General features: G+C 42.2%; 1 protein-coding gene across 1 annotated transcript in view; it reads right to left on the bottom strand.

The window, feature by feature from the left end:
* Nucleotides 1–586: 586 nt before the first annotated feature.
* Nucleotides 587–25,921, bottom strand: part of LOC119648366 — a 35,804-nt gene continuing 10,469 nt past the window's right edge. The window contains exons 2-7 of the mRNA XM_038050092.1: nt 2,068–2,400; nt 1,881–2,009; nt 1,476–1,816; nt 1,099–1,422; nt 890–1,025; nt 587–826 (exon numbers count right to left, since the gene is read on the bottom strand). Coding sequence (XP_037906020.1) covers nt 666–826; nt 890–1,025; nt 1,099–1,422; nt 1,476–1,816; nt 1,881–2,009; nt 2,068–2,400 — 1,424 coding nt within the window. The 3' untranslated portion in view covers nt 587–665. The remainder of the gene's footprint in view (nt 827–889; nt 1,026–1,098; nt 1,423–1,475; nt 1,817–1,880; nt 2,010–2,067; nt 2,401–25,921) is intronic.

Raw genomic sequence — 25,921 nt, 5'->3', positions numbered from 1 at the left:
GAGTATCGGCTAGCTGCTCAGCAGCATTCGGTCTGTACAGGGAGCGCACGTTCCCTGAGAAAATGGGCAAATCGTTAATCCGTTGTCGTTACCGGGTTCGTCGTTGTAAGATCCATCCTGTCGTAAAATCGGTTTTCCATGTAGGGTTGTCAGCCCTACCCAACTCCCAACCTGGGTAACCAGTTGGTACATTTTGTCCCGTTTTTTGACCCGCAGTTTTTCATAAAGAAAGAACTTCCAGCGATCACCACGTGCAGGTGGAGATAGGGTTTGGTAGTAGAGCTGTTGATGTTGGTTCAGCAGGCGTTTCCCAGGTTTTATGCTCCATCGTGGGTACCAATTCACGTTTCGCCCTGGGGCCTATGCTACCCTTTGATCGCCGTTTTCAGCTCTTTACAACTTTAAATTCAATTGCAATTATCCACATCAACGAAGGCGATATCGAAATCGTCGCCAATCCAACGAAAATCACCTTCTTCCCAAAAAATATTTCCCAGAAATGTTGCCATCCAAATGTGTCGCTATTTATCAATTTCATAACTATACAGTCACGGTTTCCAGCTGTTGACTTTATCAAAAAGAAAACTTGAATAACAATAAGCGCGCACTTTCTTGATGAATAAATAAATAACATGCATTCAAAATGAACAAACATAACAAGTGACTTATAAACTACATTGAAAGTGAGCTTGTTTGAGAGGTATTCCTGTAGGACCGTCCGTGTGTTCGCAGAAATTAAGCCCAATCCGCCGTAAGGGATGGCATTTGCTCTTTGGATTTCCCCACTTTCCCTTGAACCGAAACCATTTCGGCGGAAGTGATCTTTCTAAAAAATTAAATAAACATTAATTACATAATTTGCAACTTCAGTTTGTAAAAATTTGCTTACGTGATCGCAAATTTTCGTAAGTGATGTCTACAATCTTCCAAGTATACCAAGGAGTTCCGAATCCATTGACATCGTACAGACGCGGCACGCGAACAAATCGGTGCTTCCCAGGTGCTGTCCACAACCCATGGGATCCCTTAAAACGATTGTCGATCACATATTGGCGATTAGTGAACAGCCAAAAAATAAAAGTTGAAAATAATATTTACCATAGCCGCGAACAGGACTGGATGATTAGAAGAAGTTATCACTGTTTTGGGGAAATTAGGACGCTGAAGTATTCCTTTTCGGGTCTCCTGGCTCCGAAATTCAAAAGTCTCAGTCAACTGATTGTACGAATAATAAGCTCCTGCATCATGCGCTGAAACGTACATGGCGTCTGGATGCAGAGATCCTTTGAAAAATAGACTCATGTGCTCCCAATCACCCACGTGACTGCCAAAGTCTTTTTTTGATCCCATACACATACCAAATATTAGAGGAATGGGAATTCTGCCCAAGGGCCCAAGACTCATAGTGCACATTGTCTTTCCCTATCAAGACATCAAAAGTTAACTCCACTTAATGCAAACTTTCGGAACTTTACCTGACTGTATGGGTAAAACATCCAATAAGTCACATGGAAACTCGGAAACTTGGTCTGAGTTTTCTCAAAATCGACTTGATTGACTATGACCCGATCTTCGATGTCGTCCAGAGTGAACTTCACGTTATCTGCTAAATTTGCTATGAACTCACTAGTAATTTCCTTATTTGAATTATTTGCTGATTTCAGATCCGTCTCCCGTTTGATCCTAGCTTCCATATGGTGTGTTTTGTTAAGCTCGACAGGCACAGGACTATTAGAAAAGCTGACTTTGTCACCAGCTAGCGAAATCGGTATAAATTGCTGCTGATGTTGCGGGGGTTGGTGGACTTTTTTCTGATCTGGAATTGGAGGAAGCATATAATAATTTTTCAAGCCAAATCTAAAGGAAATCGGTGATAATACCATCTTTTTGTTTCTTCTCCACAACTGTCTTCATACCACTACAAACATTAACAACGGCATAGATTGGCACTCCAAACTTGTTTGGGTCTTTCCCGTAGAGAAAAGAGCTTTCATTGTGCAGCAAATCATCTAATCAGGAAAGATTACAATTTTTCTAAACTTTGAAAATATTTATTCAAGGTCATACCTATGTTACCGTTCGTCACTAAATACGATCTTTTTGAAGAAGATCCTAAAGGGAGTTGATCGAATAAGTCACTATTTGGTGAGAAACTATTCGAAGTCCTTCTCTGCCTGTTAGTGTCTGCTTCTTGGTCCTCTTCGTCTTGTGCTGTATATATTATCCGACTACTTATAGTATTGTGCAGTTCCCATTCGATATCGTCCTCAATTTGCGGATCGGTTGGCTGCTCGTGATGTACATGAACGTTATCTAGAAATTCATTGACATCGAGTGGTAAAAACTTTTCTCCTGGCGCAAGCCATACCAATGGCGCCCATTGCTTCACTAAGCTATCAACTGAAAAACAAATATGTATATTTTAGAAATATAGGAACAAAGAATACAAGATAGTAGAAAAGATACATAAATATGATAATAGAAATAATCGCATAATAGAGTACAAGAAAAGATAAAATCATGGACAGGTGAAGAAAGAAGGGAGGTCGTTGATAAAAAGTTGAAATAGAGGCCCAGTAAACAATATTGCGGAACCCTAAAGAAAAAGCGAAGAACAAGGATGAAGAAAGATCAAAAGTACCCTGTAGTAATGATTGGAATTGATCAGTTAAGTGAAGCGAAATGTTAGCAAATTACCATAGATGCGCGTTTTTTGCAGCAAATTAAGCAATTTAACAATAAGGTCGCTAAAGTCGAGTAAATTGAAGAGAGCAAACCAATATTTTACGATCCTCCCGCCTTAGGAAACCTTCAAATCCACCTTCCTGGCTCAATGTTGTTCGCAATAAGAACCACCCGAAACTCCCGCAGGAAATCCTAGGTTGGATCTCTGTCCCATCACGACGTGATCTCCATTCTCCCCTGACTATTCAGCGTCGCATGGAGCAGGGAGCAGTCTATAAACTAATCCCCCAATATCCGTAAGAGATAATCTGGTATGAGAAATGAATTTTCTAGTATGCTTAGCATGTCTTTCCATCCAACAGAATTAAAGGCATTTCTGATATCAAGCGACGGTCAAAGGGTAGTATAGGTCCCAGGGCGAAACGTGGATTGGTACCCATGATAGAGCATAAAATCTGAGAAACGCCATCTGAACCAACACCAACAGCTCTATTAGCAAACCCTTTCTCTTCCTCCAAATGGTAATCTTAATGGAATACTGCAGACGGAGAAGGAAGAAGGCGAGTCTCTCAAGCCTAAAAACAGGACAAATTGTACCAACTAGTCCTCCAGGTTGGGGGCTAGCTAAAGCTGACAGACCTACACAAACAAACCGTTACGAAGCAGCAAAAGGAGCCTCGCACTAGATTGATAATACAACGACGACCTCGGCAACGACAACGGAATAACAATTTGCGAATCTTCTCATGGAACGTGCGCTCCCTGTACAGAACGAATGCTGCTGAGCAGCTAGCCGATACCCTGTCCCAATATAAGGCTGATATAACAGCATTGCAGAAGATGCGTTGGAAAAGGAGAACACACAACACCATATATTATAGCGGTCATCCAGTAAACCATGTGCTCGGAGTAGGTTTCCTAGTCAGCCAAAAAATGAAACCTTTTGTTATCGGCTTTGAAAATATAAGCGATAGGCTATGCACTATGCACTTGCGAGACAAATTTAGAAACATAAGCCTCATAAACGTTCACGCCCCTACAGAGGGGACTGCAGAATCGGAGAACGATACGTTCTGCAAGGCAGTTGAGCGGACCCTCGAAGCCTGTCTCAAGTATGATATCAAAATCATACTTGGAGATTTCAACAGTCAAGTAGGAACGTAGCCCCGTGTTGAGGCGATACGTTGGCTCCCATAGCTTACATAGGGATACCAATGAAAACGGACTGCGGATTATTGAATTAGCAGTATCGCACGAAATGGTTGTTGGAAGTATCTGGTTTGCGCAGAAAGCGGTCCACAAACATACGTGGGCCTCTCCAAACGGGACCACTTTCAACCAAATTGATCACGTGCTGATGGAACGCCTCAGCCTTAATGAATGTCAGAACATATAGGGTCGCCAATATAGACCCGGATCACTATCTCCTTGGCATAGTTCCCCGGGCTCGAATTCCAACACCACCCAGAATCCGCTCTGACAATGAGGTGAAGTCACCAGGAGCCGATGGAATTACAGCCGAATTGGTTGAATATGGAGACCACCAATTACACCAAGTGGTAGTTGTAGGCGGTTTATCAACTGATACTCAAGGTATGAGACAACGAAACAATGCCTGACGACTGGCAAAAGGGGAATATTACGCAGTGCAGCAATTATAGAGGTATCACGTTGCTGAGTACCATCCATAAGATATTCTCCGCTATCTCGCTAGGTTGGATAGCCCCATACGCTCAGAACATCATTCGCCCATATCAAAGAGGCTCCACTCCAAGCAAATCACCAACAGATCAGATTTTCTCTCTGCGAAAGCAATCTAAAAACTGTTGGAATATGGACATCTTTTGCATCATCTTTTCATCGACTTTAAAGCCACCTATAACAGTATAGCCAGGATAAAACTCTACACGGCTGTGCGATAATTCGGTATCCCGACGAAATTATTAAGGATCACCATTCAACATCAGCAGCGGTCTAAGGCAAGGGGATGTCTTGTCATGCATCCTCTTCAAACAGGCCCTGGATAAAGTAATTCGCCCGTAAATGCGAGAGGCACCATCCCTAAGTCCACCCAACTACTGGCCTATGCTGACGATATTGACATTGGGAAGAACAATCCGAGATGTATAATCTACCTTCATCCAGATCGAGCAGGCGGCGTGAGATTTCGAGCTGCACATTAACGAAATCAAGACGAAATACATGGTGGCAATGTCGGCGACAAAAACTAAAGAACAAACAGCATCGAATCGCACGGGTTAAACGAAAACAATAATGATAGGAGAAATCTATGAGCGATAGCATGACCGTCCGGTTGTTGATAAAATCCAGCTCAACAGGTTGCGGTGCGCGGGTCACTTAATCCGCATGGATGAGAATGATCCAGACCGGGAAGGCTATAAGGACAATATCTATGGTAGAAAAAAAAGGCAGATCTTGCCTAAGATGGAGCGATGGCGTAGGTCAAGACGCCAGACAGCTTTTAGGGATATCGAATTGGTGGACCTCGGCGCAAAACCGGAATGTCTGGAGTTCCTTATTAGGGCCTAGACCGAATACCGGTTGTTGCGCCGTTGATGATAATGATGATGATATCAAGCATTACGAGGAGCACTGCTCGCCGAGATCACCGACTATGTGCCTCAGTTCAATTAACCACATCCACGGCCTTCATGACAGCATCCTATTTGGTCTACCCCTGCTTTTAAACCGAGCTGTCTTGAAAATAAGTTCCCGGCAACATGTCTCGTTACAGGAAGTCTACTCTTGGTGAACTCTTTGAACACTTTTCTGCTGCGTCAAGCATTAAGAGTGATGGGTATGCACACAGCAATTCCGGGACTCCTTTCCCTTTAGTAATCGACCCGACATTTTCTAGCGAGAAAAATTCCCCTTTTAGCGTTGAATGCGCCGAGTAATAGGTCTGGCGGATGGTGGGACACCAATTTCTATACCTCTCCTCGGATACCATCGAACTTGACATCTTCTTGCTTTTCATAAAGAGAACCGCCTGTTCCAGCTCTTTCATGGACAAAAGTGGGCAATCCTCTGCGCCTTATACGCTGTCGTCATTAACCAGCATAGGATCTGCAGAAAATAAGTCCCGTACAATCTGTCCATCTGTACGAAATTAAGTGAACAGGGTTTCTGCAAACCCCTGAATTATTCGGTGACGAGTTTATTACCGAAATCCCACTCATCTCGTGAACTAGGTTCTACGTGCGGCGAGCTTTTATTTTGTTTATTGCACTACGGAATCAGGTGTTTAAATAATGTGTCAAATGTCCACCAGTTCATAGAAAGTTTGTCATGGCTGGATGCCCTCCTGGATATGGAAACCCGGTAGACTTATTATCCATAAGAATCCATAACTGAATTAACTAAAGCACCACTAGCGCCTGAAAAATTCTCCAGCGTTGCTCTACCGGTTCTAATAACTTCGACAAATCTTTCTATGTTCACCTTCGCGACGTTCCATTCACAGGGAGAGTACCAGATAGGTAAGTACCGAGAGATAGCGTCAGACACTTCGAAGTTGTGATCACTTGCCGGAAAGTCTCCCAGAGCTCCCTTTCCGCCCACAAAGGACGCCAGAGATTCCGGTAAAGGTTTCGTCGGAAATGCTTCCTTTCCATCCTAGGCTCCACAATGTTAGCGTGGGTCCAGTGTTTAAAACTACGAGCTTTTTTCGCGCCGCCATGTCTAGGGTCCGTTTCTCTTTGGAACCGGATATGGGATGCCCGATTCAAATGGCTGGCATTAAAGTCCACCAACCAGGATCCGGTTCAATAAGTTGCGGTGGGTGGGTCACCTAATCCGTAGGGATGAGGATGATCCAGCCCGAAAAATCTATAGAGGCAATATCTATGGTGAAAAAAGAACACGAGGCAGACCCTGCCAGATATGAAACAATGGCGTAGGTCAGGACGCTAGGCAGCTTTTAGGGGTATCGAATTCGGCGCAAAACCGGGATGTCTGGAATTCTTTATTAAGGTAGGCCTAGACTGGATACCGGTTGTTGCGTCGTTGATGATGAAACGGGATCCGCCCTGAATCCCTGCAGAGAACGTAACTTCCTGTTTAGTTCCAGATCTCCGGTTATTGCCTAATTAGCTACAGCTGCGGCATGTTGGCTCTAACCATTTGTTACATTTGATGGAAGGGGTAGCCAAATTCATACGCTAGATACTACCCAATCAATTCCAATTTTTCCTCAAATACTGCTCGGTAACATTCCTCACAGCGAATTTATGGTTTCGCAGAATTGATGCATACCCGGATATTGGTTACCACTAGATAATCATATCTTTGGATGATTTCTTTCGCTTCGGTCTTTTCTGTGAGGCAGAGCATGTAGTCTCTAGAAACCAGAGCCTTCTCTCCAAATAGCCCCTTCACCGGCTCACTAAACTTCTCCTTATTTCTTCGAACTTAGTTCAACAAGGACTCCACCACAAAGAGACTTCTGGACTTCTGCTTCACTGTCGTCGGGCTTAACTTTATAGCGGATCTAGCTGATTACTTCCGCAAAAGTCTTACCTTCCGTCGGTTTAGTGAGAACAGTTGGAGGGGCTCCACCATTTTTATCTCCTTTGGAGTGTTCCTCTTGTCCCTCTTCGTCTTCTTCTTTTAAGCCCAGAAGACTACCTGGGTGAGATCTCCTTCAAATGTGTCTTTCTCTTCCCGTTTCCCCCAGTCCCAGTCAATTTGTAACAGACTATCTGCGGTCCGTTTCGCGCTTAAGGTCTTCACAGTGAGAACGTTTTCCTGCAAGCCGCATAGATAATATAAGCTTTTCCAATTTCGCTCTCATAAGGAAGGGCAGTCGGCTGCGCTCCCACTTGGCTTATATCCAAAACCCGCCCAGTTTCGGCGATGGTGTACGCACTTTTGTAGGAAAAATGGACTCTCATGCAGTTTGATAAGGATAAATTCGATAATGCGAGTCATGGAATTACTGGTCACATTACATTGAACGTCACAACAAGTATTTACGAGTATAACTCAACTCAAGAAAACAGATTTTTTGTTGCTAGAGATTTTAAGTCCGAACACACCCATTCATCATTATCATCAACTGCGCAGCAACCGGTATCCATTCTAGGTCTCAAGGAATCCCGGTTTTGCGCCAACGTCCACCAATTCGATATCCCTGAAAGCTGTTTGGCGTCCTGACCTACCCCATCACTCCATCTGAGGCAGGGTTTTGCCTCGTCTTCTTTTTCTACCATAGCAATTGTCCTTATAGACTCTTCAGGCTGGATCATCATCACCCACCCACCGCAACCTATTGTACTGGATTATATCCACAATAAGTCATCTATCCGCTTGTAGAGGGCCCACAATTTTTCTCTTGAACGCGGCCAAGAGTTCACAATTTTTGTAGTTAAGAAACCAAATCTCCGAGGAATACATAAGGATTAGCAAGATCATTGTCTTGTACTGTAAGAGCTGTGATTCTATGGTGAGACGTTTCACGCGGAACAGTTTGTAAACTGAATTAGGCTCTGTTGTCTGTCAACAATTGTGCGCAGGTTGTATCGTCGTAGTTATTATCGATACGAGAAATTATCAACAGTTTCAAAGTTGTATTCTACTAGGTTTATCGTTCTCAGTTAATCAGCACTGTTTGTTATTTTTTCTTTCGTTTTTGATGCTGACGTTATCGTCAGCCTTAATTAATGTGCAGCAGATTTCGACCTGATTGCCGCCTGCTCGATCTGGACGAAGGCAGTTTAGACATGTCTAGTTGTTCCTCTCGTAATGTCAATATCGTCAGCGTAGCCCAGTAGTTGGGCGAACTTGAAAAGGATGATGCCTCTCGCTTTTATCTCAGCATCATGAATAATTTTTTCCAGAGCCAGGTTAAAGAGGAGACATGATAGGGCATCCCTTTGTCGTAGACCATTGTTGACGTTGAATTGTCTCGAGAGTAATCCTGCTGCTTTTGTCTGGTATCGAACCTTGTTCAGGGTCAGCTTAGCCAGTCTTATCAAATTAGTCGAGATACCGTATTCTCTCTACCCTAGCTATGCATCATTGGGAGCCAACTGATCGTATGGGCCGGTGGTGTTCTGAGCACATAGGACAATCCGGCCTAGCAAGATAGCGGAGAATCTGGTATGATGGTATTCAGTAACTGATACCTCTATAATTGCTGCCCTGCGTGATATCCCCCTTTTTATGTCTGAAACAGATAATATCTTTTTGCCAATCATTAGGCATTCGCTGCCCCACACCTTGAGAATCAATTGTTGACGAGAAAGAGAATTTGGTGTATTTGGTCGCCTCCACATTTATCCAATTCGGTTGTAGTTCCATCGGCTTCTGGCGACTTATGATTTTTAAGCCGATGAATTGAACGGACTGTTTCTTCAATGCTTGGTGGTGACAGCGTTTGTCCGTCGTCTTCAGTTGTCGGGACCTCCAACTCATCGATATTCTGGTTGTTGAGCATATCAAAATACTCAACCCATCGCTTCAATATGCCCATATGGTTGGAAATCAGATTTCCCTCTTTGTTTCGACAGGATGAGCATCGAGGTGTATAACGACGCATGGAGTGGTTGCTTCCTGCATTTCTCGAGTTCACCGATTTTTGGTTCTCCCAGACTTCCTTTTACGACCTGTGAAATCACTTCTCCACTCGAGGGAGCTCGGGATGGGCCTAGGTGCCTGCCCAAGTTTTTTGAGAGTACAGCATTGCCCGGTATGCACAATTCTTCCGCGCCCTTGTTAGCTTACTTATACCATCAAACCAGTCTTTCCAAATTTTTTTACGACTGGGGCCAAGTATGTTTGCGGCCGCATCAATGATAACGTTCTTCAGGTGGTTGTGAAGATCATTTGTTGATGCTTCATCTTCAGAACCTCTATTAACTGCCGTTATTGCCGCATCCATTTCCCTCCCCTCCCGTATAAGTATTACGGTGGGTTTTGTTGTGAATTGCTCTCACCTAATTGTCAGAAGGGTTGCTAGGCGGTGTTGTTATTCGAGCCCAGAGCACCATGCCAACGAGGTAGTGATCCGCGTCTATATATTCGAATATTCCTCAAGCCTGAGATGCGGGGCAGTTTGATTAGCACATGGTTAAGAAGCCCACGTTTGTTTGTTGGCCGCGGTCCGCACAAACCAAGCACTTCCAACAACAATAGTTTGATAGCCATGTATTGGCAAGTACAAGGTCGTTAGTGTCCGCAAAATCGACTCAACACTCGCCATTCTCATTGCGCGCTCCGAATCTTTGTAGATTAAACGTCCAAGAGCAGGTGGAGAGAGTAAAGCTCTCAGTCCGAGGGCACACCTAAATCTTCAAAAATGAAACCAGGGAAGAAAGGAGCAGCCGAGATCAATCCACAAGAGATAAATGCTCCTGGCCTGAAAGGGAGAAGTATGCAGATAATTTGGGATTCCCCTTGCGAGAAACCAAGAGTCCCCGGTTAGAGGCGTCTTAGCTATAAAAGTTTCACTGGAGCAGAACTCGAGAAGCTGGCAGTCGAGATACTTCCCAGAAAACGACGATTTTCATAATGTCCGCCCAAATCAAAAGAAGATTGATATTTTTTCTAGGCGGTATCCCGAATTACTGATACCAAAGGATAGTATGACAACGATGTTCCATTTCGATAAGAAGTTTGAGACACATTGAAGTAACAAGATTTAGGTTCTACTAGATGAATACTAAACCCGTATGGAAATGCCATAACAGACGGAACATGCTCGGGTCGCTTAATAAAATCTGAACACTCTGCCAACGGATGAGCTGGTTAGGAAAGAAACGGGAGCGCTGCTATATGGGCCAGAGTCATTCTGTGCAGTTGGAATTGGATTTATGGCTACTACGCTAAAAAGTGAAGAGGAACGGCCGGAGGAACTGTACGGGGCGAACTTACCAGGAATAGAATAGTCTAAGGTACTTATGCGGGAATCGAACCCAAACGCTCGAAAGATCGTTTAAACCTAACCAAGAAGAGCCTCCAGATCACAGTATTATCACCTAGGGAAGCTAGGCATATTTATTTTATAATTAATTGGAGAACATGCTCTCAACACGATGGAGCCAGTAGCCACATGTAAAATCAGTCTATATATATATATATCAGTCGACTTCCCTATGTAGGCATATCTCAAAAGAAAAGTGTACATGGACAATGCGAGGAACATTAATCAAGCTAAAGAAACCATTGGCAATGAAATGACTGAAACTGAACCAGTCAGAGCCGCCATATCTATTATGTTTTTTAGAAAATAAATTGGACTTATTTACTAGAAGATGATCAGTTTTACTGCATCTGTCCGTATTGTATTTTTTTATTATTATATAATTCAAATATCCACGTTATATTGCGCTACCCAACACATTCAATTCGAATAGCCAAAGGCATCCACCGCACATATCAGGAAGTAAATGCGTATTTAGTCTTCTGTTAACTTACTATTGCCACGCAACAACCCATACGATATAAAGATACAACGCATCTTGAAGCGTATGACCTTCGCCTTGAATTATTTTTTGTACACCATTGAGTGGTCAGTGCATTGCACGAGCGCACGATAATTATTTATACAATGAACCGATATTATGCAGAGATTCATAATGAAACCTTTTCAACACGAATGGGCATTATGCAGGTAATTAATAGATTCCTAAGCCGACTGAATAGAAATCAAAATAACGCCAGCAATCTAAATGTTACCGATGTGGCTAGAAGACAGCAGCATGATTTCGATCAACTTAATTAACATGTTGGAAACCAGAAACCAAGCACATCAGGAATGTGTGAAATGAAAAATAAAAGAAAACATTTATGAGCACAACTTTCAGATATGTAAGTGGCCAGAAATGCAATTGCAATGATTTTTTCTTTGGCTGGATCATTCGCCATAAAATTTTATCTATCCGTGATATTTTAGGTCATGACCTTAGAAGCTTTTACGCAACGTCCAGCGCCCTATACACCGCTTCATACAGACATTTTTCTAGCATCTCAAAGCAAAGCTGATCTCGAGCCATTTGTCCAAAAATGAAATGATCCCCTGATGCAACACGGTCTCAGATTGAATCTGAATAAAACTGAATTTTTGACGACTGATCCCCATGAAAGAGCCAGAATTACAGTCAGCGGCAGTGACCTAACCAAACTTGAGCGATTTAAATATCTCGGATCAATGCTATCAGCCAATGGAAAGCTGCATTATGAAGTTGCTTCACGCATTAGCGCAACCTGGCTAAAATGCCGCTCCACAACTGGTGTTCGACGTATCAACGAACGTCCCAAACATAAAATTTACCGCAGTGTCTTGCGCCCTCTCTCCCTTTGTGGTTCTAAATGTTGGCTGGCTGTAAAAGGCAATGAACGATGTTTGCGGACGAGTTCTTGCTACCCGTCAACAGTCTATAATTAAAGTTCCCTCACCGGAACTCTCTTCAATTTGAATTCTCTCTCTTCTCTATTTAGTTGGATTTTCTCATTCTGACTATCGTTTGTTTACCTTTATATACATAGATACATTTTAATTCAGCCTTTATCCTGCTTCCTTTTTTAAGATTTTGTGTAAAACAAAACCTTATTAAAATTAATTCACTGTCTGTATGTCACACACACTTTTCTCCAAAACAGCTAAACCGATCCGACCGAAGGGCTCCCCATATATGTAAAGGGGGGTGTAAAATTTGTTTTCATCGAATATAGTCATGTGAGGTATCAAGGTCTTAATTAGTACTTTCCGAATCTGATATTAGTTTTGACGTGAATTGCAAAGTACATGAGTAAGGAGTGAAAATGTTCACACTTAAAGTGAGATAGGACTCATTTTCGGAAACTACCCAACCCAAAATTCCGAAAAAAATGATTAAGGTGCGCTTGTTTGTTGTTGTTAGTAGTCCTCGGATAAATTTAGGGAGTGTTTTCTAGTCAATTTCTAAAAGTGGGTAATATACTATTAGTAAGTTTACTTGAGTAGATATAGAAATGTAACATATTTTGAGGCCCAGATGAATAAGTGCACCTGATTTTTTTCGGACTTTTGGGTAGTTTCCGAAAATGAGTCCTGTCTTACTTTAAGTGTGCACATTTTGACTCTTTACTCGCGCACTTTACAGTTGACGTCAAAACTAATATCAGATTCGGAAAGTAGTAATTGAAGCCTCTCATTTTATAACCCAAATGACTATATTCGATGTACATCCCCCCTTTACATGTATGGGGAGCCCCGTTTAAACTGCATGTAAATGTATGTCACTCACTGTATGCGTGGGATTTCATAGTTCCCATATGTCCCCCAAATTTCGTTCGGATCGACTTGGCCGTTTTGGAGAAAAATGCATGTGACAGACAGACAAACAAACAGTGAATCGATTTTAATAAGGTTTCACTCTACGCAAAACTTTAAAACGTCACGTCATCACGTATAAAAAATATGCGGAGAGAACGCCAGCGTGGATAACTCGCTTTGTTCTGCATGGATAGATGAACTTAACATCTGAATGGATACGACCCATGCAACATATTCAACGCAGATGAAACTGGTCTATTCTATAAGTGTCTTCCTGATCGTACCCTGATATTCAATGACGAAAAATGTCATGCAGGGAAGCTAAGCAAGGATAGAGTAACTATCCTTCTAGCCTGTAAATTAAAACCGTTTGTAGTAGACAAACCTGCAAAATCACGCTGTTTCAAGGGAATAAAATCATTTCGTACAACTTATCGCTCGAACAAAAAATCATGAAGGACAACAGAAATATTCAAAGAATGACTGATGGTTAACAGTGATATGAAGAAGGAGAAACGCAAAATTTTACTGTTTTTTGACAACTATAGCGTTCACAACAACGTACCATCATTAGATGACATAAAATTAATACTTTTCCCCCAAGACGACACCAATATTACAGTCGTTGTACAAGGGCATCAGCCAAAATTTTAAAAACCTCTACCGCAGAGAAATTGCTGCACTTATGGTGGATAGATTTGAAAAAGGCGAAAAGACGATTGGTAAAACCTGGAAAAATGGCAGCCCTACTACTCTTTATAACCGCTTCAGAAAGTGTGGGTCTGCATATCAAGCGAGAAAAGGCAAAGCTCTCATCAAAGTTGCGACAAATTACGAATTTTACTTGGCCAAATTCTGGTAACTTCTACCTAACTGTGGTGGTTTAACCTTTGATGTAGACGATGAAACTGGTGTCTGTGGTGCCCTAAGCCAAACTAAATTTTCGAGATGAGGACGAAGAGGAAAATATTACATTAAACGAGGGAAGATCATCTATCCATACCCTACACCACTACATCTTCAGAACGGAGAAAAGCGATAAGTTCTTTTCAGCTCTCATTACCATCGAAAATTTACTGGACTGGATGTAAGTCACTGTTCTAAAAGCAAATAAGTCATAATTTTTTAAAATTAACAATATATAACTTTCCCTTTTTGTATTATTATACATTATGTACTTATGCATTCGTATTTGCATACCTACTATATAAACGTTAACAAAGTGTTTATGACCTCAGCAAAACAAATAAAATAAACTTTCAATTAAACTCTCGTTTATCTGAATTTCTCTTGAGTATCGAATTATCAATAGTATACTGTAAAACGATTATTATGAAATTTGAAGGTGTGACTCTTTCGTTTATGTGAAACAAAACCTTATTAGAATCAATTCAATGTCTGTCTGTTTGCCACACCCGGAAACGGCTGAACCAATGATCATCATCAACGGCGCAACAACCGGTATCTGGTCTAGGCCTGCCCTAATAAGGAACTCCAGACATCCCAGTTTTGCGCCGAGTTCCACCAATTCGATATCCCTGAAAGCTATCTGGCGTCCTGACCTACGCCATCGCTCCATCTTAGGCAGGGTCTGCCTCGTCTTCTTTTCCTACCATAGATATTGCCCTTATAGACTTTCCGGGTGGGATCATCGTCATCCATACGGATTAAGTGACCCGCCCACCGTAACCTATTGAGCCGGATTTTATCCACAACCGGACGGTCATGGTATCGCTCATAGATTTCGTCATTCTGTAGGCTACGGAATCGTCCATCCTCATGTAGGGGGCCAAAAATTCTTCGGAGGATTCTTCTCTCGAACGCGGCCAAGAGTTCGCAATTCTTCATGCTAAGAACCCAAGTCTCCGATGAATACATAAGGGCTGGCAAGATCATTGTCTTGTACAGTAAGAGCTTTGACCCTATGGTGAGACGTTTGGAGCGGAACAGTTTTTGTAAGCTGAAATAGGGTCTGTTGGCTGACAACAACCATGCGCGGATTTCATCATCGTAGCTGTTATCGGTTGTGATTTTCGGCCCTAGATAAAGTTGTATTCTCCTATCCTTATTCTTCCTGTTTGACCAGTGCGGTTTGATGTTATTGGTTGGTTCGTCTTCGGTGCTGACGTTGCCACCATATATTTTGTCTTGCTTTCATTGATGTGCAGCCCAAGATCTCGCACCAATTGCCGCCTGCTCGATCTGGATGAAGGCAGTTTGTACGTCTCGGGTGGTTCCTCCCATGATGTCGATATCGTCAGCATAGGCCAGTAGTTGGGTGGACGTAAAGAGGATCGTACCTCTTGCATTTATCTCAACATCACGGATCACTTTCTCCAGGGCCAGGTTAGAGAGGACGCATGATAGGACATCTCGTTGTCGTAGACCGTTGTTGATGTCGAATGGTCTTGAGAGTGATCCTGCTGCTTTTATCTGGCCTCGCACATTAATCAGGGTCAGCCTAGTCAGTCTTATTATTTTCGTCGGGATGCCGAATTCTCCCATAGCCGTGTAAAGTTTCACCCTGGCTATGCTATCATAGGCGGCCTTAAAGTCGACGAATAGATGGTGCAACTGTTGTCCATATTCCAACAGTTTTTCCATCGCTTGCCGCTGTCCCATACCTTGAGCACAAGTTGATGAACCACTTGGTGTAACTGGTCGCCTCCATATTTAAACAATTGCGGCATCCGTTTCCCTCTTGTAGGTGTTGCGAAAGGTTGTGCTATGTATGGCTTCAATGTTAACTCTCTCCTGATTGACAGAGGGGAATTAAGGTGGTATTTTTATTCGAGCCCGGAACACCATGCCAACTATATAATGATCCGAGTCTATATTGGCCCCCCTATATGTTCTCAAATTCATCAAGGGCGATTAACACGTGGTCAATTTAGATGAAAGTGGTCCCGTCTGGAGAGGCCCACGTGTGTTTGTGGACCGCTTTCCGCGCAAACCAGGTACTTCCAACAACCATTTCGTGTGACACTGCTGATTGAATAATCCGCAGTCCGTTACCATTTATATTTTGATGTAAGCTATGGGAGAGAACGTCGAATCCGCAAGTATGATTTTAATATTATATCTGAGACTGGCTTCGAGGGTTCGTTTTACTGCCTCGTAGAAGGTATCCCTCTCTGACTCTGCAGTCTCATTTGTAGGGGCGTGAACGTTAATGTCGCTTATATTTTTAAATCAGCCTCGCAAGCGCAGAGTGCATAGCCGTTCGCTTATGTTTTCAAAGCCGATAACAGCAGGTTTCATTTTTTGGTTGACTAAGAAACCTACTCCGAGCACATTTTACAGGATGAGCGCTATAATATATGGTGTCGTGACTCTTCTCCAGGAAACCAACGCATCTCCTGCAACGCTGTAACATTAGCCTTATATTGAGACAGGATATCGGCTAACTGCTTGGTGGCTCCATCTCTGTACAGCGAGCGCACGTTCCATGAGAAAATGCGCAAATCGTTACTCCGTTTATGTTGCCGGGTTCGTCGTTGTGTTGTCAGTCCAGTCCTTGACTCCTTTTGTGGCTTCGTAACAAGTTGTTTTCCATGTAGGGTTGTCAGCCCTACCCAGCTCCCAACCTAGAGGGCCAGTTGGTACAATTCGTCCCGTTTTCAGGCACCGGAGGCTCGCTTTCATCCTTCTCCGTCTGTGGTTTTTTTTTCGGTCACCACTTGGAGGTGGAGATAGGGTTTCGTAATAGAGCTGTTGGTGTTGATTTAGCAGGCGTTTCCCAGGTTTTATGCTCCATTGTGGGTACTAATCCACTTTCCGCCTCGGAACCTATACTACCATTTGACTACCCCAGGTGTGGTCTGTGAACCCCTTAACATAAGGCAAGTGGCACCATTTTGTGTTGGGTTTGAAAGGGGGCTCCCCATGCATGCGAAAGCTGGGTGAGCATTTTTTTCACAGAATATGGTCCAGTGGGGCATAAAATGAAAGGAATCGATTAGTACTTTTAGAAACTGAAATTTATTTCTAATATTGGATTAAACATATGGGAGTGAGGGCTCAAAATGTGTGCACTAAAAAGTGAAAGAGTTCTTGTTCTAAGAACCTATCCAGCCGAAAAACCTGAAAAAAATCACAATGGTGCACATATATGAAATCTAGACCTCAAAATACATCCTATTCCGACATTTCTTCAAATAAAGTTAATAATAGTATATTAATATATTGTTGAAATTTACCCGAAACTCCGCTTAATTTCACCCTAGAAGTACAAGATATTGGTATAAGGGATAATGCAAGCTATAACTTTGAGAATCAAATCCAAATATTATTAACAAAGTTAGTGGCGTTGAAACTTTTGCATTTCACGAAAATTTATTGCACTCTAAGAGGTGTAAGACGCCATCATATAAAGTGAAGTTATGTGAACAGCTGGGTCCATGGATACACTTTAACTTTCCTTTTTTAGCTTTTTTTAGTTATTTGTATACCAGTATGAATTACCTGAAACAGGTATATGTATGTGTTAATTAAGTTTGCGGGTAGTACCAGTGGTATTTACTTTAATTACATATTTGTACGCCTTTATGCACGGGGCAAAGTGGAAATACGTGAAAATGCGTCAGATCAATTTGAATAGGCAACGTTTATTTATTTACAGTTATCAAAATATCGATGTCTTTGGGGAGTTCTTCAGATAATATGAACACAAAACCTTTTACCCGAAGCGCCCAGCTTCCGGTATCCCGACTTATTTTGTGGAAAAACATTTTGAAAATTGAAATACTTTTTTCTAACAAAAGTTTGCACGTACGTTCAGATTCTTACAAAATAAATAAATAATGTAAAATTAGAACCTTTATGGTTTCAGATAAAAAAATTGGAGTCGCTACACGTGCCGCAGTTGAAAAACTTTAGTCTCGACCTTCGGCGAAATAATATTGCATTACTTTTTTAATTTTTGTCTTAAATTTTTCTCAAAGGTTGTTCGGAATATGACTAACATAATGTCCAATTTGATTGAATTCGAATCAGGTCTTCCCACTAAAAAAAATATCCCAAAAAAGTATATGAAAAAAGGGATTCTAATGTGGTTTCCCCTCTTAAATCTACTCAAGCCAAATTTTTATTGTCCCTCAAGAAGAAGGACAAAACACCTCAGTAGGGCTTCTAAGGAAACACTACTCCGGAAACTACCTCCTGAAAAGGTAGGTGAGGAGACCTTAAGGAGAATTTTTTTTATTATTAACATATAATGAATGTGAACAGAGCACTTTCAAAATCGGCTGAAAAAGTATATTTATTTTTGAATTGGTCAAGCTTTTTAATACCGAAAGCGTATCTTAGATAACAATTTAGATCAATATCACACACACATCACATTTGCCATATTGCAAACTTTTCCAACTGAATGCTTAGTTGACAAGTGAATATAAATTTACACATATGAAAATAGGTGAATAATAATCAGGGTGAAAGTTATAAAAGAATTTTGAGCCGGTAAACTCTAGCTCAGCTGTCGCTTACCGTCATGTAATATCTATCATTTTGGCCATGTTCATCAATAATGAATGGGCCAACAAAAGTATATGATACGTAATATTGCCAGATTTCGACACTATAAAACTGATTTTGATTTTAACTGGCAATGCGTACCGAAAAATCCGAAATAATTGAGCGGTAGTTGCGCAATGCTCATAGGTTCCCCAAGAAATCGTATCTTCCGTCCGCATTTATTATATTTTGATGATGGATTTTAAAAAATTTGATAGCATATCAAATGAAATAATGCCGAACAATGCCCCGAAATCAAGTGCTCATCAAAAATCACTTACCACGTTTCAAAAGATAAACCGAAACAATAATTAGCAACTTGGGGTATTTTCCCATCAGATTGATTTGTGCCCGCAAGAGGCCCGTGCAATGCAATCCCTGCATTACGGATTATATAAAGCACACATAATTTCTATAACTCCACGAAAAAGTACTTAACAATTTATGGCTCATTCATTACACTTACGTACTAGGGAGGGCTCTACACCAAGCGGTTGCAAACCAAAGAAAAGCCTTTCTAAGCATCGCATTGGCTGATATCCGCGAGGTGATGGCATTATTCACAAAGCCCTCTTTTATCCATCAAAGCAGAGATAGCTCTTCAACTTTTACTATCACAAAATCTTGAAATACTCAAACATCGTGATTTGGGAAGAATGCCAAATTGAAACTGCTGAAACCTCAGATGCAGCTGTTGGACGCATGACTAGATGAGCCTTTCTAAAGAAATTCGCCTCTTTCACTTTTATTTATGTTGATAATAAATCCAAGTGTTTTGTGTTATTTGTCTGCAAGTACCAGTTTGCAAATAAGTTGCCCGAATGCAAATGCCGTCATTGTGGATGGAAGTTGGCTGTGACTGGAACTAGTATTCGACGAGAGACACTTCTTTTCAGATACAAGATCCGAAATTAATTAGCTATCTCTTCATCCTCATTTCTAAATATCTACATCGTCTTGGCAGACTAAATTGGAATAGAAAATGGAAAGAACTCCATAAAAAGATCAGCGAGAATTAGTTTTCTTATATTTCGCCTCAATCCGCAATCAAATGACTAATAACTTTTCCTTTCTCCTGAAACTGGTTTTCCGCCTCAATCTTTTGTACGGTGGGGACTCAGCTGCGACTTTAATCAAAAGGAAATCAGCTTCTTTGTCCTCTGAATATTCCGTAAACTGCATTTCCAAGGTATGACTGATGCATTTATACATAGTTTCGCCTTACTTCTAACAAACCAATTACCAAGTTTTTTTGTGTTAATGCTCGTTACTAATTAAAAACATGCGATGAGTCAAGTGCAAATGAAAATTAACACGAAGATGATTCTTAGAATAATCTTTTAAGGAATGAGGAAACAGAGAAGGCCAGGGGAATCGGTAATTCCTTTTCTTTGAACATCTGATTATTCCTCTAAAAGTGAGCTCAGCAATGATGCAGTCTTTTTTCCGTTTTATATATAACATAGTATATAAAGTATAATTTAGTATTCATTTTTTCAGATGTTGCGAAGCTCTGACTCAGCAAAATTACAGTTGATTTAATAAATACATAAGTTCTTCACAGCATTCAAATGCAGTTGATCAATGCTACGAAAAATAAAACCGTAGGGGTAATTGGGGAACACAATTCTATTTATGGCGTAATACAATATTATTGACAAAGGAAAGTTCTTTAGTCTGTGCCAGCAAGATCAGCTCTGGATTGTTAATTTCCAATTTGCTAATCATTTTGGACATAGAGGTTTGGACAAGTTCGCGGCCGTAGCAGAAAACTCGAGGATCCTCCAAACAGTCTTCATACACATGCAACAATTCCAAAATCTTGATCCTCAGATTGAAGATTTCCTAAGATACAGTACATGTTCACCTCCTTTCCAGATTCAACAGTATACAGTCAGGTCAGGTCAGATAACCTGTTTGAGAGACAATTCTCTAAATTCTCGCTCTTCTAGACTAACTTAAGCAGCATGCGAACCGTATTAGCGGAAAAATAGGAAAGCTGCCTCTGAAAGTCGGGCCTCAGCCCACGATGTGGCTGTTGATTAGTTAGTGGGGCGCCGCAAGCCCAAGCACTGAGTCCTTCCTTAGGCCCATTGTACTATCTCCGGAGATCGCTATTCAACGGCCTCTCGCAAATCTGAGAATATTCTCCAGAAACAGAGACTACGCAGACGCTTCATTGAAGAAAACCTTAAAAAGGTATCTTCGTCTAGGGTTTGAAGAGGCCGGGCAGCTGCATACGAAGTACATTGCCGGACTCCTTTAGCGCTGGAATATGAATTTAAAACTCTGAACTACACACTTTTAGAGTGCTATGAAGAGACTTGTCCTATTTCCCGAGGCCAATGTGATAAAACGGTTCCTTTGTGGAACCGGGAACTGCAAAATCTCAGGAAATCAACCAGGCGACTTCTGAACCGCGCTTGCAAAAATAATAAAAACGAAGACTGATTAAATTTTAAGGAACTCACAGCGTGAATGTAAGAGGCTCGTTAGGTGTTCGAAACGAGACTCTATTAAACCGTACTGTGAGGAACTGGAAGGTGAAAGAGAGATTTCAAGGCTGCGCAGAGTCCTCAAAAGGGATGAGTCGGCCAAGTTGGACCCTCTTAGAAAACCCGACGGTACTTTCACGTGCTCCAAACTAGATTCAGTACAGATCCTTCTGGAAGTACACCAGCCGGGAGAATGGGTGAGAGAAGTGGCAGGAGGAAAGTTGACAGTTCTTGAAACTGGAACTGGAACACTGCGAAAACGGTTGTTACCCATGAAAAGGTGAGAGCTGCTATACTGTCCATTGAACAAAACACCTGGCATGGATGTCATCAATCCGGCAATGCTAAAGGAGGATATGGAACACTTAGAGCGACCTCTAAGAAATTTTTTTCGAGGATGTCTTGCTCTGGTCTACGTGCCTTCCTCTTGGCATAAGATTAAGGTAGTCTTCATACCGAAACGTGGGAAAGATGACTATTCTAATCCAAAGAACTTTAGACAGATCAGCTTGACTTCACTCTTGCTGAAAGGTTTGGAGAGACTGGTGGAGCGTCACATTCGTTGAAACGCAGTTAGGTCGCACCCACTTAATGAAAACCATCATGCTTACCAGCGTGGAAAGTTCTGGGAGTCTGCTCTTCATTCTTTGGCCACAAAGATAGAGGATGCAACTTTGAATGGTGAGTACGCGATGGGGGTGTTCGTAGACATTTAAGGGCTTTTGACTGTGCACCTTTTCAAAAACTTTCTGATGCCGCCAGAGAGCATGGTGTTGATGATGTCTTTAATTAAGTGGATCCATTCTATGCTAACCCAAAAATTGCTGTGCACTGAGGTGGGTGCCGATCGCTATCTGGCTGCAGAAGCAACGAAGGGCTGCCCCCAAGAACTCACTACTATGCGAACTACAAAAATTGCCAGCACACGCTCGAGCTTATGCTGATGACGTGGCTGTGCTTGCTGTTGATCGGAATATTGGAACGGTGTGTAGGGATATACAACGTGCCGTTGATTTGATAGACAGTTGGTGCCTCAGACATGGACTTTCAGTTAATGCAAATAAAACCACAATATTCATAAAAAGGGGAAAACAGGGTGGAATTTGCCTCCCTGAGATGAGGGGTACTACCCTTCAACTCTCCGAAGAAGTAAAATACCTGGGAGCCACTCTAGATAAAAACTTCTTTGGAACAAACATGTAGATGTAAAGATAAGACGAGCTCTCACAGTTTATGAGCTGTGCAGACGAACCTTTGCCTCGATGCCTCGATATGGGAACTCAGGCCTCATGTGGTAATGTGGATATACGTTGTCATCATTAGGCCCATGTTCATATATGCATCCGTAGTGTGGTGGGTTAAGGTGAAACAAGAAGTTTTTCACCATAAACTAGCCGCACTGCAAAGAACTGTGTATCTGGGTATCACTGGCGCCATGAGCGCGACCTCCCGGGTAGCTCTGAATGCACTACTCCATTTGCGGCCCCTGGATATATTTATTCAAGGTACTGCAATGAGAACAGCTCATAGACTAATTCGATTAGATCTATTTGGAAACAATGGATGTGGGGGCACAGAGCATTGGAAGAGTTACTCGGAGGACTGAATCCAGTTCTTGCAATGCTTTCCGATTCTCATGTCCCCATACATCTGTTTGGTAGAAGATATGAACTTACCCTGAAGCATTGAGAGAACTGAGAAGTCCCAGAGGAATGCGTGGCAGGATATACGAAAGTCTTCTACGCCGATAGCTCAAAAACAGAAGAGGTTCTGCAGCCGGAGTTTACCTCTCGAATAAAAACAGGAAGGGGGCTCCATCCACTAACGAAAATCCTGTGATACGTTAACGAATCCGGAATATTTGGTTAGACGGGCGAGTACAATGGGCCAACACGGCCTGAGTGCTCAGAAGTTGTAGCTTCTCCCCCACCACACACACATACACTCACACATTGACGTCTCTTCATCGGCCCCGGGTTCCTTCGCAAAGATTTTTGCCTGCCGGTAGAAGGTAAAATTTTTCCAATTGGCGGCGTGAATCCTTGCCATTTCCCCTTCAGAGTAGTCTTGACAATAGATGCCCGGATACTAAAAGCAGGTTCTGGTCCCACCATTGTGAAACCTCGGTGAACTCCGTCTTCCATGGCTAACCCGTCGGTGAAGATTTATCAAGCATTCTTCTCTTTTGGTGATTACGGCAGAGTATGTCTTTTGAAAGACGAATCTGGAAACTACATGATCGACGGGCATCAGAGCCACCCGATGTTTCCCATAGAATTTCTGAGTTTGCCGTTTCTTCATCGTTTTCTGTGTATCTCCCACTCTGTACACATAGATAACCCAACTGCCAGCTATGTTCTTTGACAAGGATTCGCTTCAGTTTTAAGATTTTCTCAAGAGAGTTGGTCTCCTCACAAAAGCGTCTCTACGATAATCATTTAGCCTACCTTATGCTCTTCTTTAGAGATTTTTGAGCTTCTTGAGCTCGCTTGAGGGGCACTCTTCAACGCTAGTAGTGATCATCTAGGTTGTTTTCGCAATTCCAGCAACGGATTTAATGCGCCTCCTAGGTTTGTAACTCGGGCGCGCAGTTCTGTTCTGCACGTCGCGCAATGTGTTTTACCTGGATTTCAAAATGGAGTGGAAGGAGCTGGATCCATGCCCAGTACGAAATTAATGCACCTGTGTTCCGAGAGCGTGATATCGTTTGATACTCCCCACACTCCGACAAAAGCCGCAATGTTAGGGGATGCCACCGTGATGTCGTAAACCCTTTCTTGACTACGTTGAAGAAAGTGGATTCATTACCCAAATTGAAGATCTGCAATTCGGTTCCTACCAGATAATCCAATAGTCTCAAATTTTTCGTGTTGATGTTTGACCGTTCCAAACTTACATGGTGGACGTTAACATCACATCCTGCTATTATTCCCATGGAATGGAATGTTAGTTAGTTCTGATGAATGTTCTACTGGGAACTTCGTCTACGTGATCAGGGAAATAAACAGAGTGCCATAGGATCTCCTTATCTCCCTGTTGACTTCTTATTATCAATTTGATCGTTGTGGTGTCGCCATCACATAGGTCGTTAATCAAGACAGCTTAGAGGTCTTTTGAAACCACCACGCATTCAACGACTGATAAGTGCAGTCACCGCTTTACAATGCTGCATTTGAAAAATATAGCAGCTCATCTACGATTAAGATGAAAATGCCGCGGGTACCACGCCCCCTACGCTAGTTTTAGGAGCCGATATTTGTAATGTAACAGTCCCAAGCTCGTAGTATAGCCGGCAACCCGTTTGTTCCCGAACTCTCTTAATATCCGATTCAGGAACGTCGATAGTGAGGAAATTTCCCGGCCTATCGGCTCTTTCTCCTGCTTTGCCTCCTAACAGCGTCTAGGAGGTGTTGAAGTTATTCTGGACACCAAGTTGTTTCAACCTTTCAACATTACGCTCCTTTTCAGAAAGCCAGAAAAAGCACTTTTTAAACGATGAAAACTTAGAAGCCCTCTTCAGGGTCAGTCACGCACCCTCCCGAGCATCGTTGAAGGAGAAGCAGTACTGTCTGAGCCACTTGTTCGTGCTTTCCTTGGGAAAGTTTATCCGTAACATTTTACGGAATACACCAACAAACTCAAAGAGTACTTTAGTCGTGTAGGACTGAGTTGACCAATGCTTTTGCACAGAAAAAGAACGGGTTCATGCGCAGAGACGTGTGCTATCAAAAACCGAGTCCAAGGATGCAATAATGGTATAGACACGATCCGCTGAGATGAAATTCAACTGTCATGCATGGCATCCCAAAGGCGAGCGGCTATCGTCCAGTTCATCACCTTCAAATATTTTAATAAAGCTATTAGAACGGAATCTGTCGTAAAGTTTGTGAACGTTATAAGCGTTACATCGATCGTCAGGCATGTCGGCCAATGGTGCCGCATGAGATCTAGCAGGTAGCTGTTGTCGAGCTTGGTAAACTGGACGCATATTCTAGCTCGAAGATAAAAGCGCATCTAATTTTGCTCGGACCAATCCTTCAACTCGTGATACGATATAGACTAGGTACCTTCGCCCCTGCACCATGTGCGGAGGAATCAACCCAACCCATAAGATCTTTCCTCATGGCTTCGTACCACCGCAAATCGTCACGGTGCGTCAAAAACACAGGCCCAAACGAGCCTGAAGGTCCTTATGTAGGGTATATGGGGGTAGAAACTGGCGAGGGAAAAACTCGCACAGTCATATTCTAATTCTGAAGTGCAATTTTCAAAAACTGAAATTCGCAAAGTTTAGAAAGACTACTCGTCACGTTGATGCAAACTACGGCACAATTCATGGCATTAGTCCAAGCGATGTTCCAGGAGATGATGCGTAAACAATCATAAATTCTACAAGCCCTAATCGGTAACAAATGAAAGAGTTGTAAATCTGTCATTAGAATGCAAATGACATCAGTCAACGCAAACTGCTGTGCATGTTCGATTGACAATTCTATGGACATTTTGCTGATCTCCGAACCGCATCTTACACAAAAGAACCACTTCCAGATGCAAAAAAACACATTCCACGTTACAAAGCACCCACACCACAATGCTAACAGCGGAACTGGTATTCTAATTAAATGCTGGGTTACAGTTCACTCTTCATGCTCATCTATCTGCCTAACCGAATCTAATGACGGAATCGTCTTTTCGGCTGTATATTGTTCTCCAAGGTTTAAAATTACGGCACAAAAGTTTACTGCCTTGGGAAGAAATTTTTCGCGACCGAGGACTATAATGCCAAGTACTGCCACTGGGGATCAAGAAGAATCGAAAGGTCCAAAGAACTTGACGTTATTTCTTCAGGACAGCCTACGAATTGGCCCACTAACCTGTACAAAACCCCTAATCTTATCGACAAACTGGTTGAAGTACAAGAAATACATCAGCGCTCATCTCCACGTCAGAG

This window comes from Hermetia illucens, chromosome 2 (assembly GCF_905115235.1).
Source record: "Hermetia illucens chromosome 2, iHerIll2.2.curated.20191125, whole genome shotgun sequence".
NCBI classification, from domain to species: Eukaryota; Metazoa; Arthropoda; class Insecta; order Diptera; family Stratiomyidae; genus Hermetia; species Hermetia illucens.
This window is presented reverse-complemented; position numbering and strand designations above follow the sequence as displayed.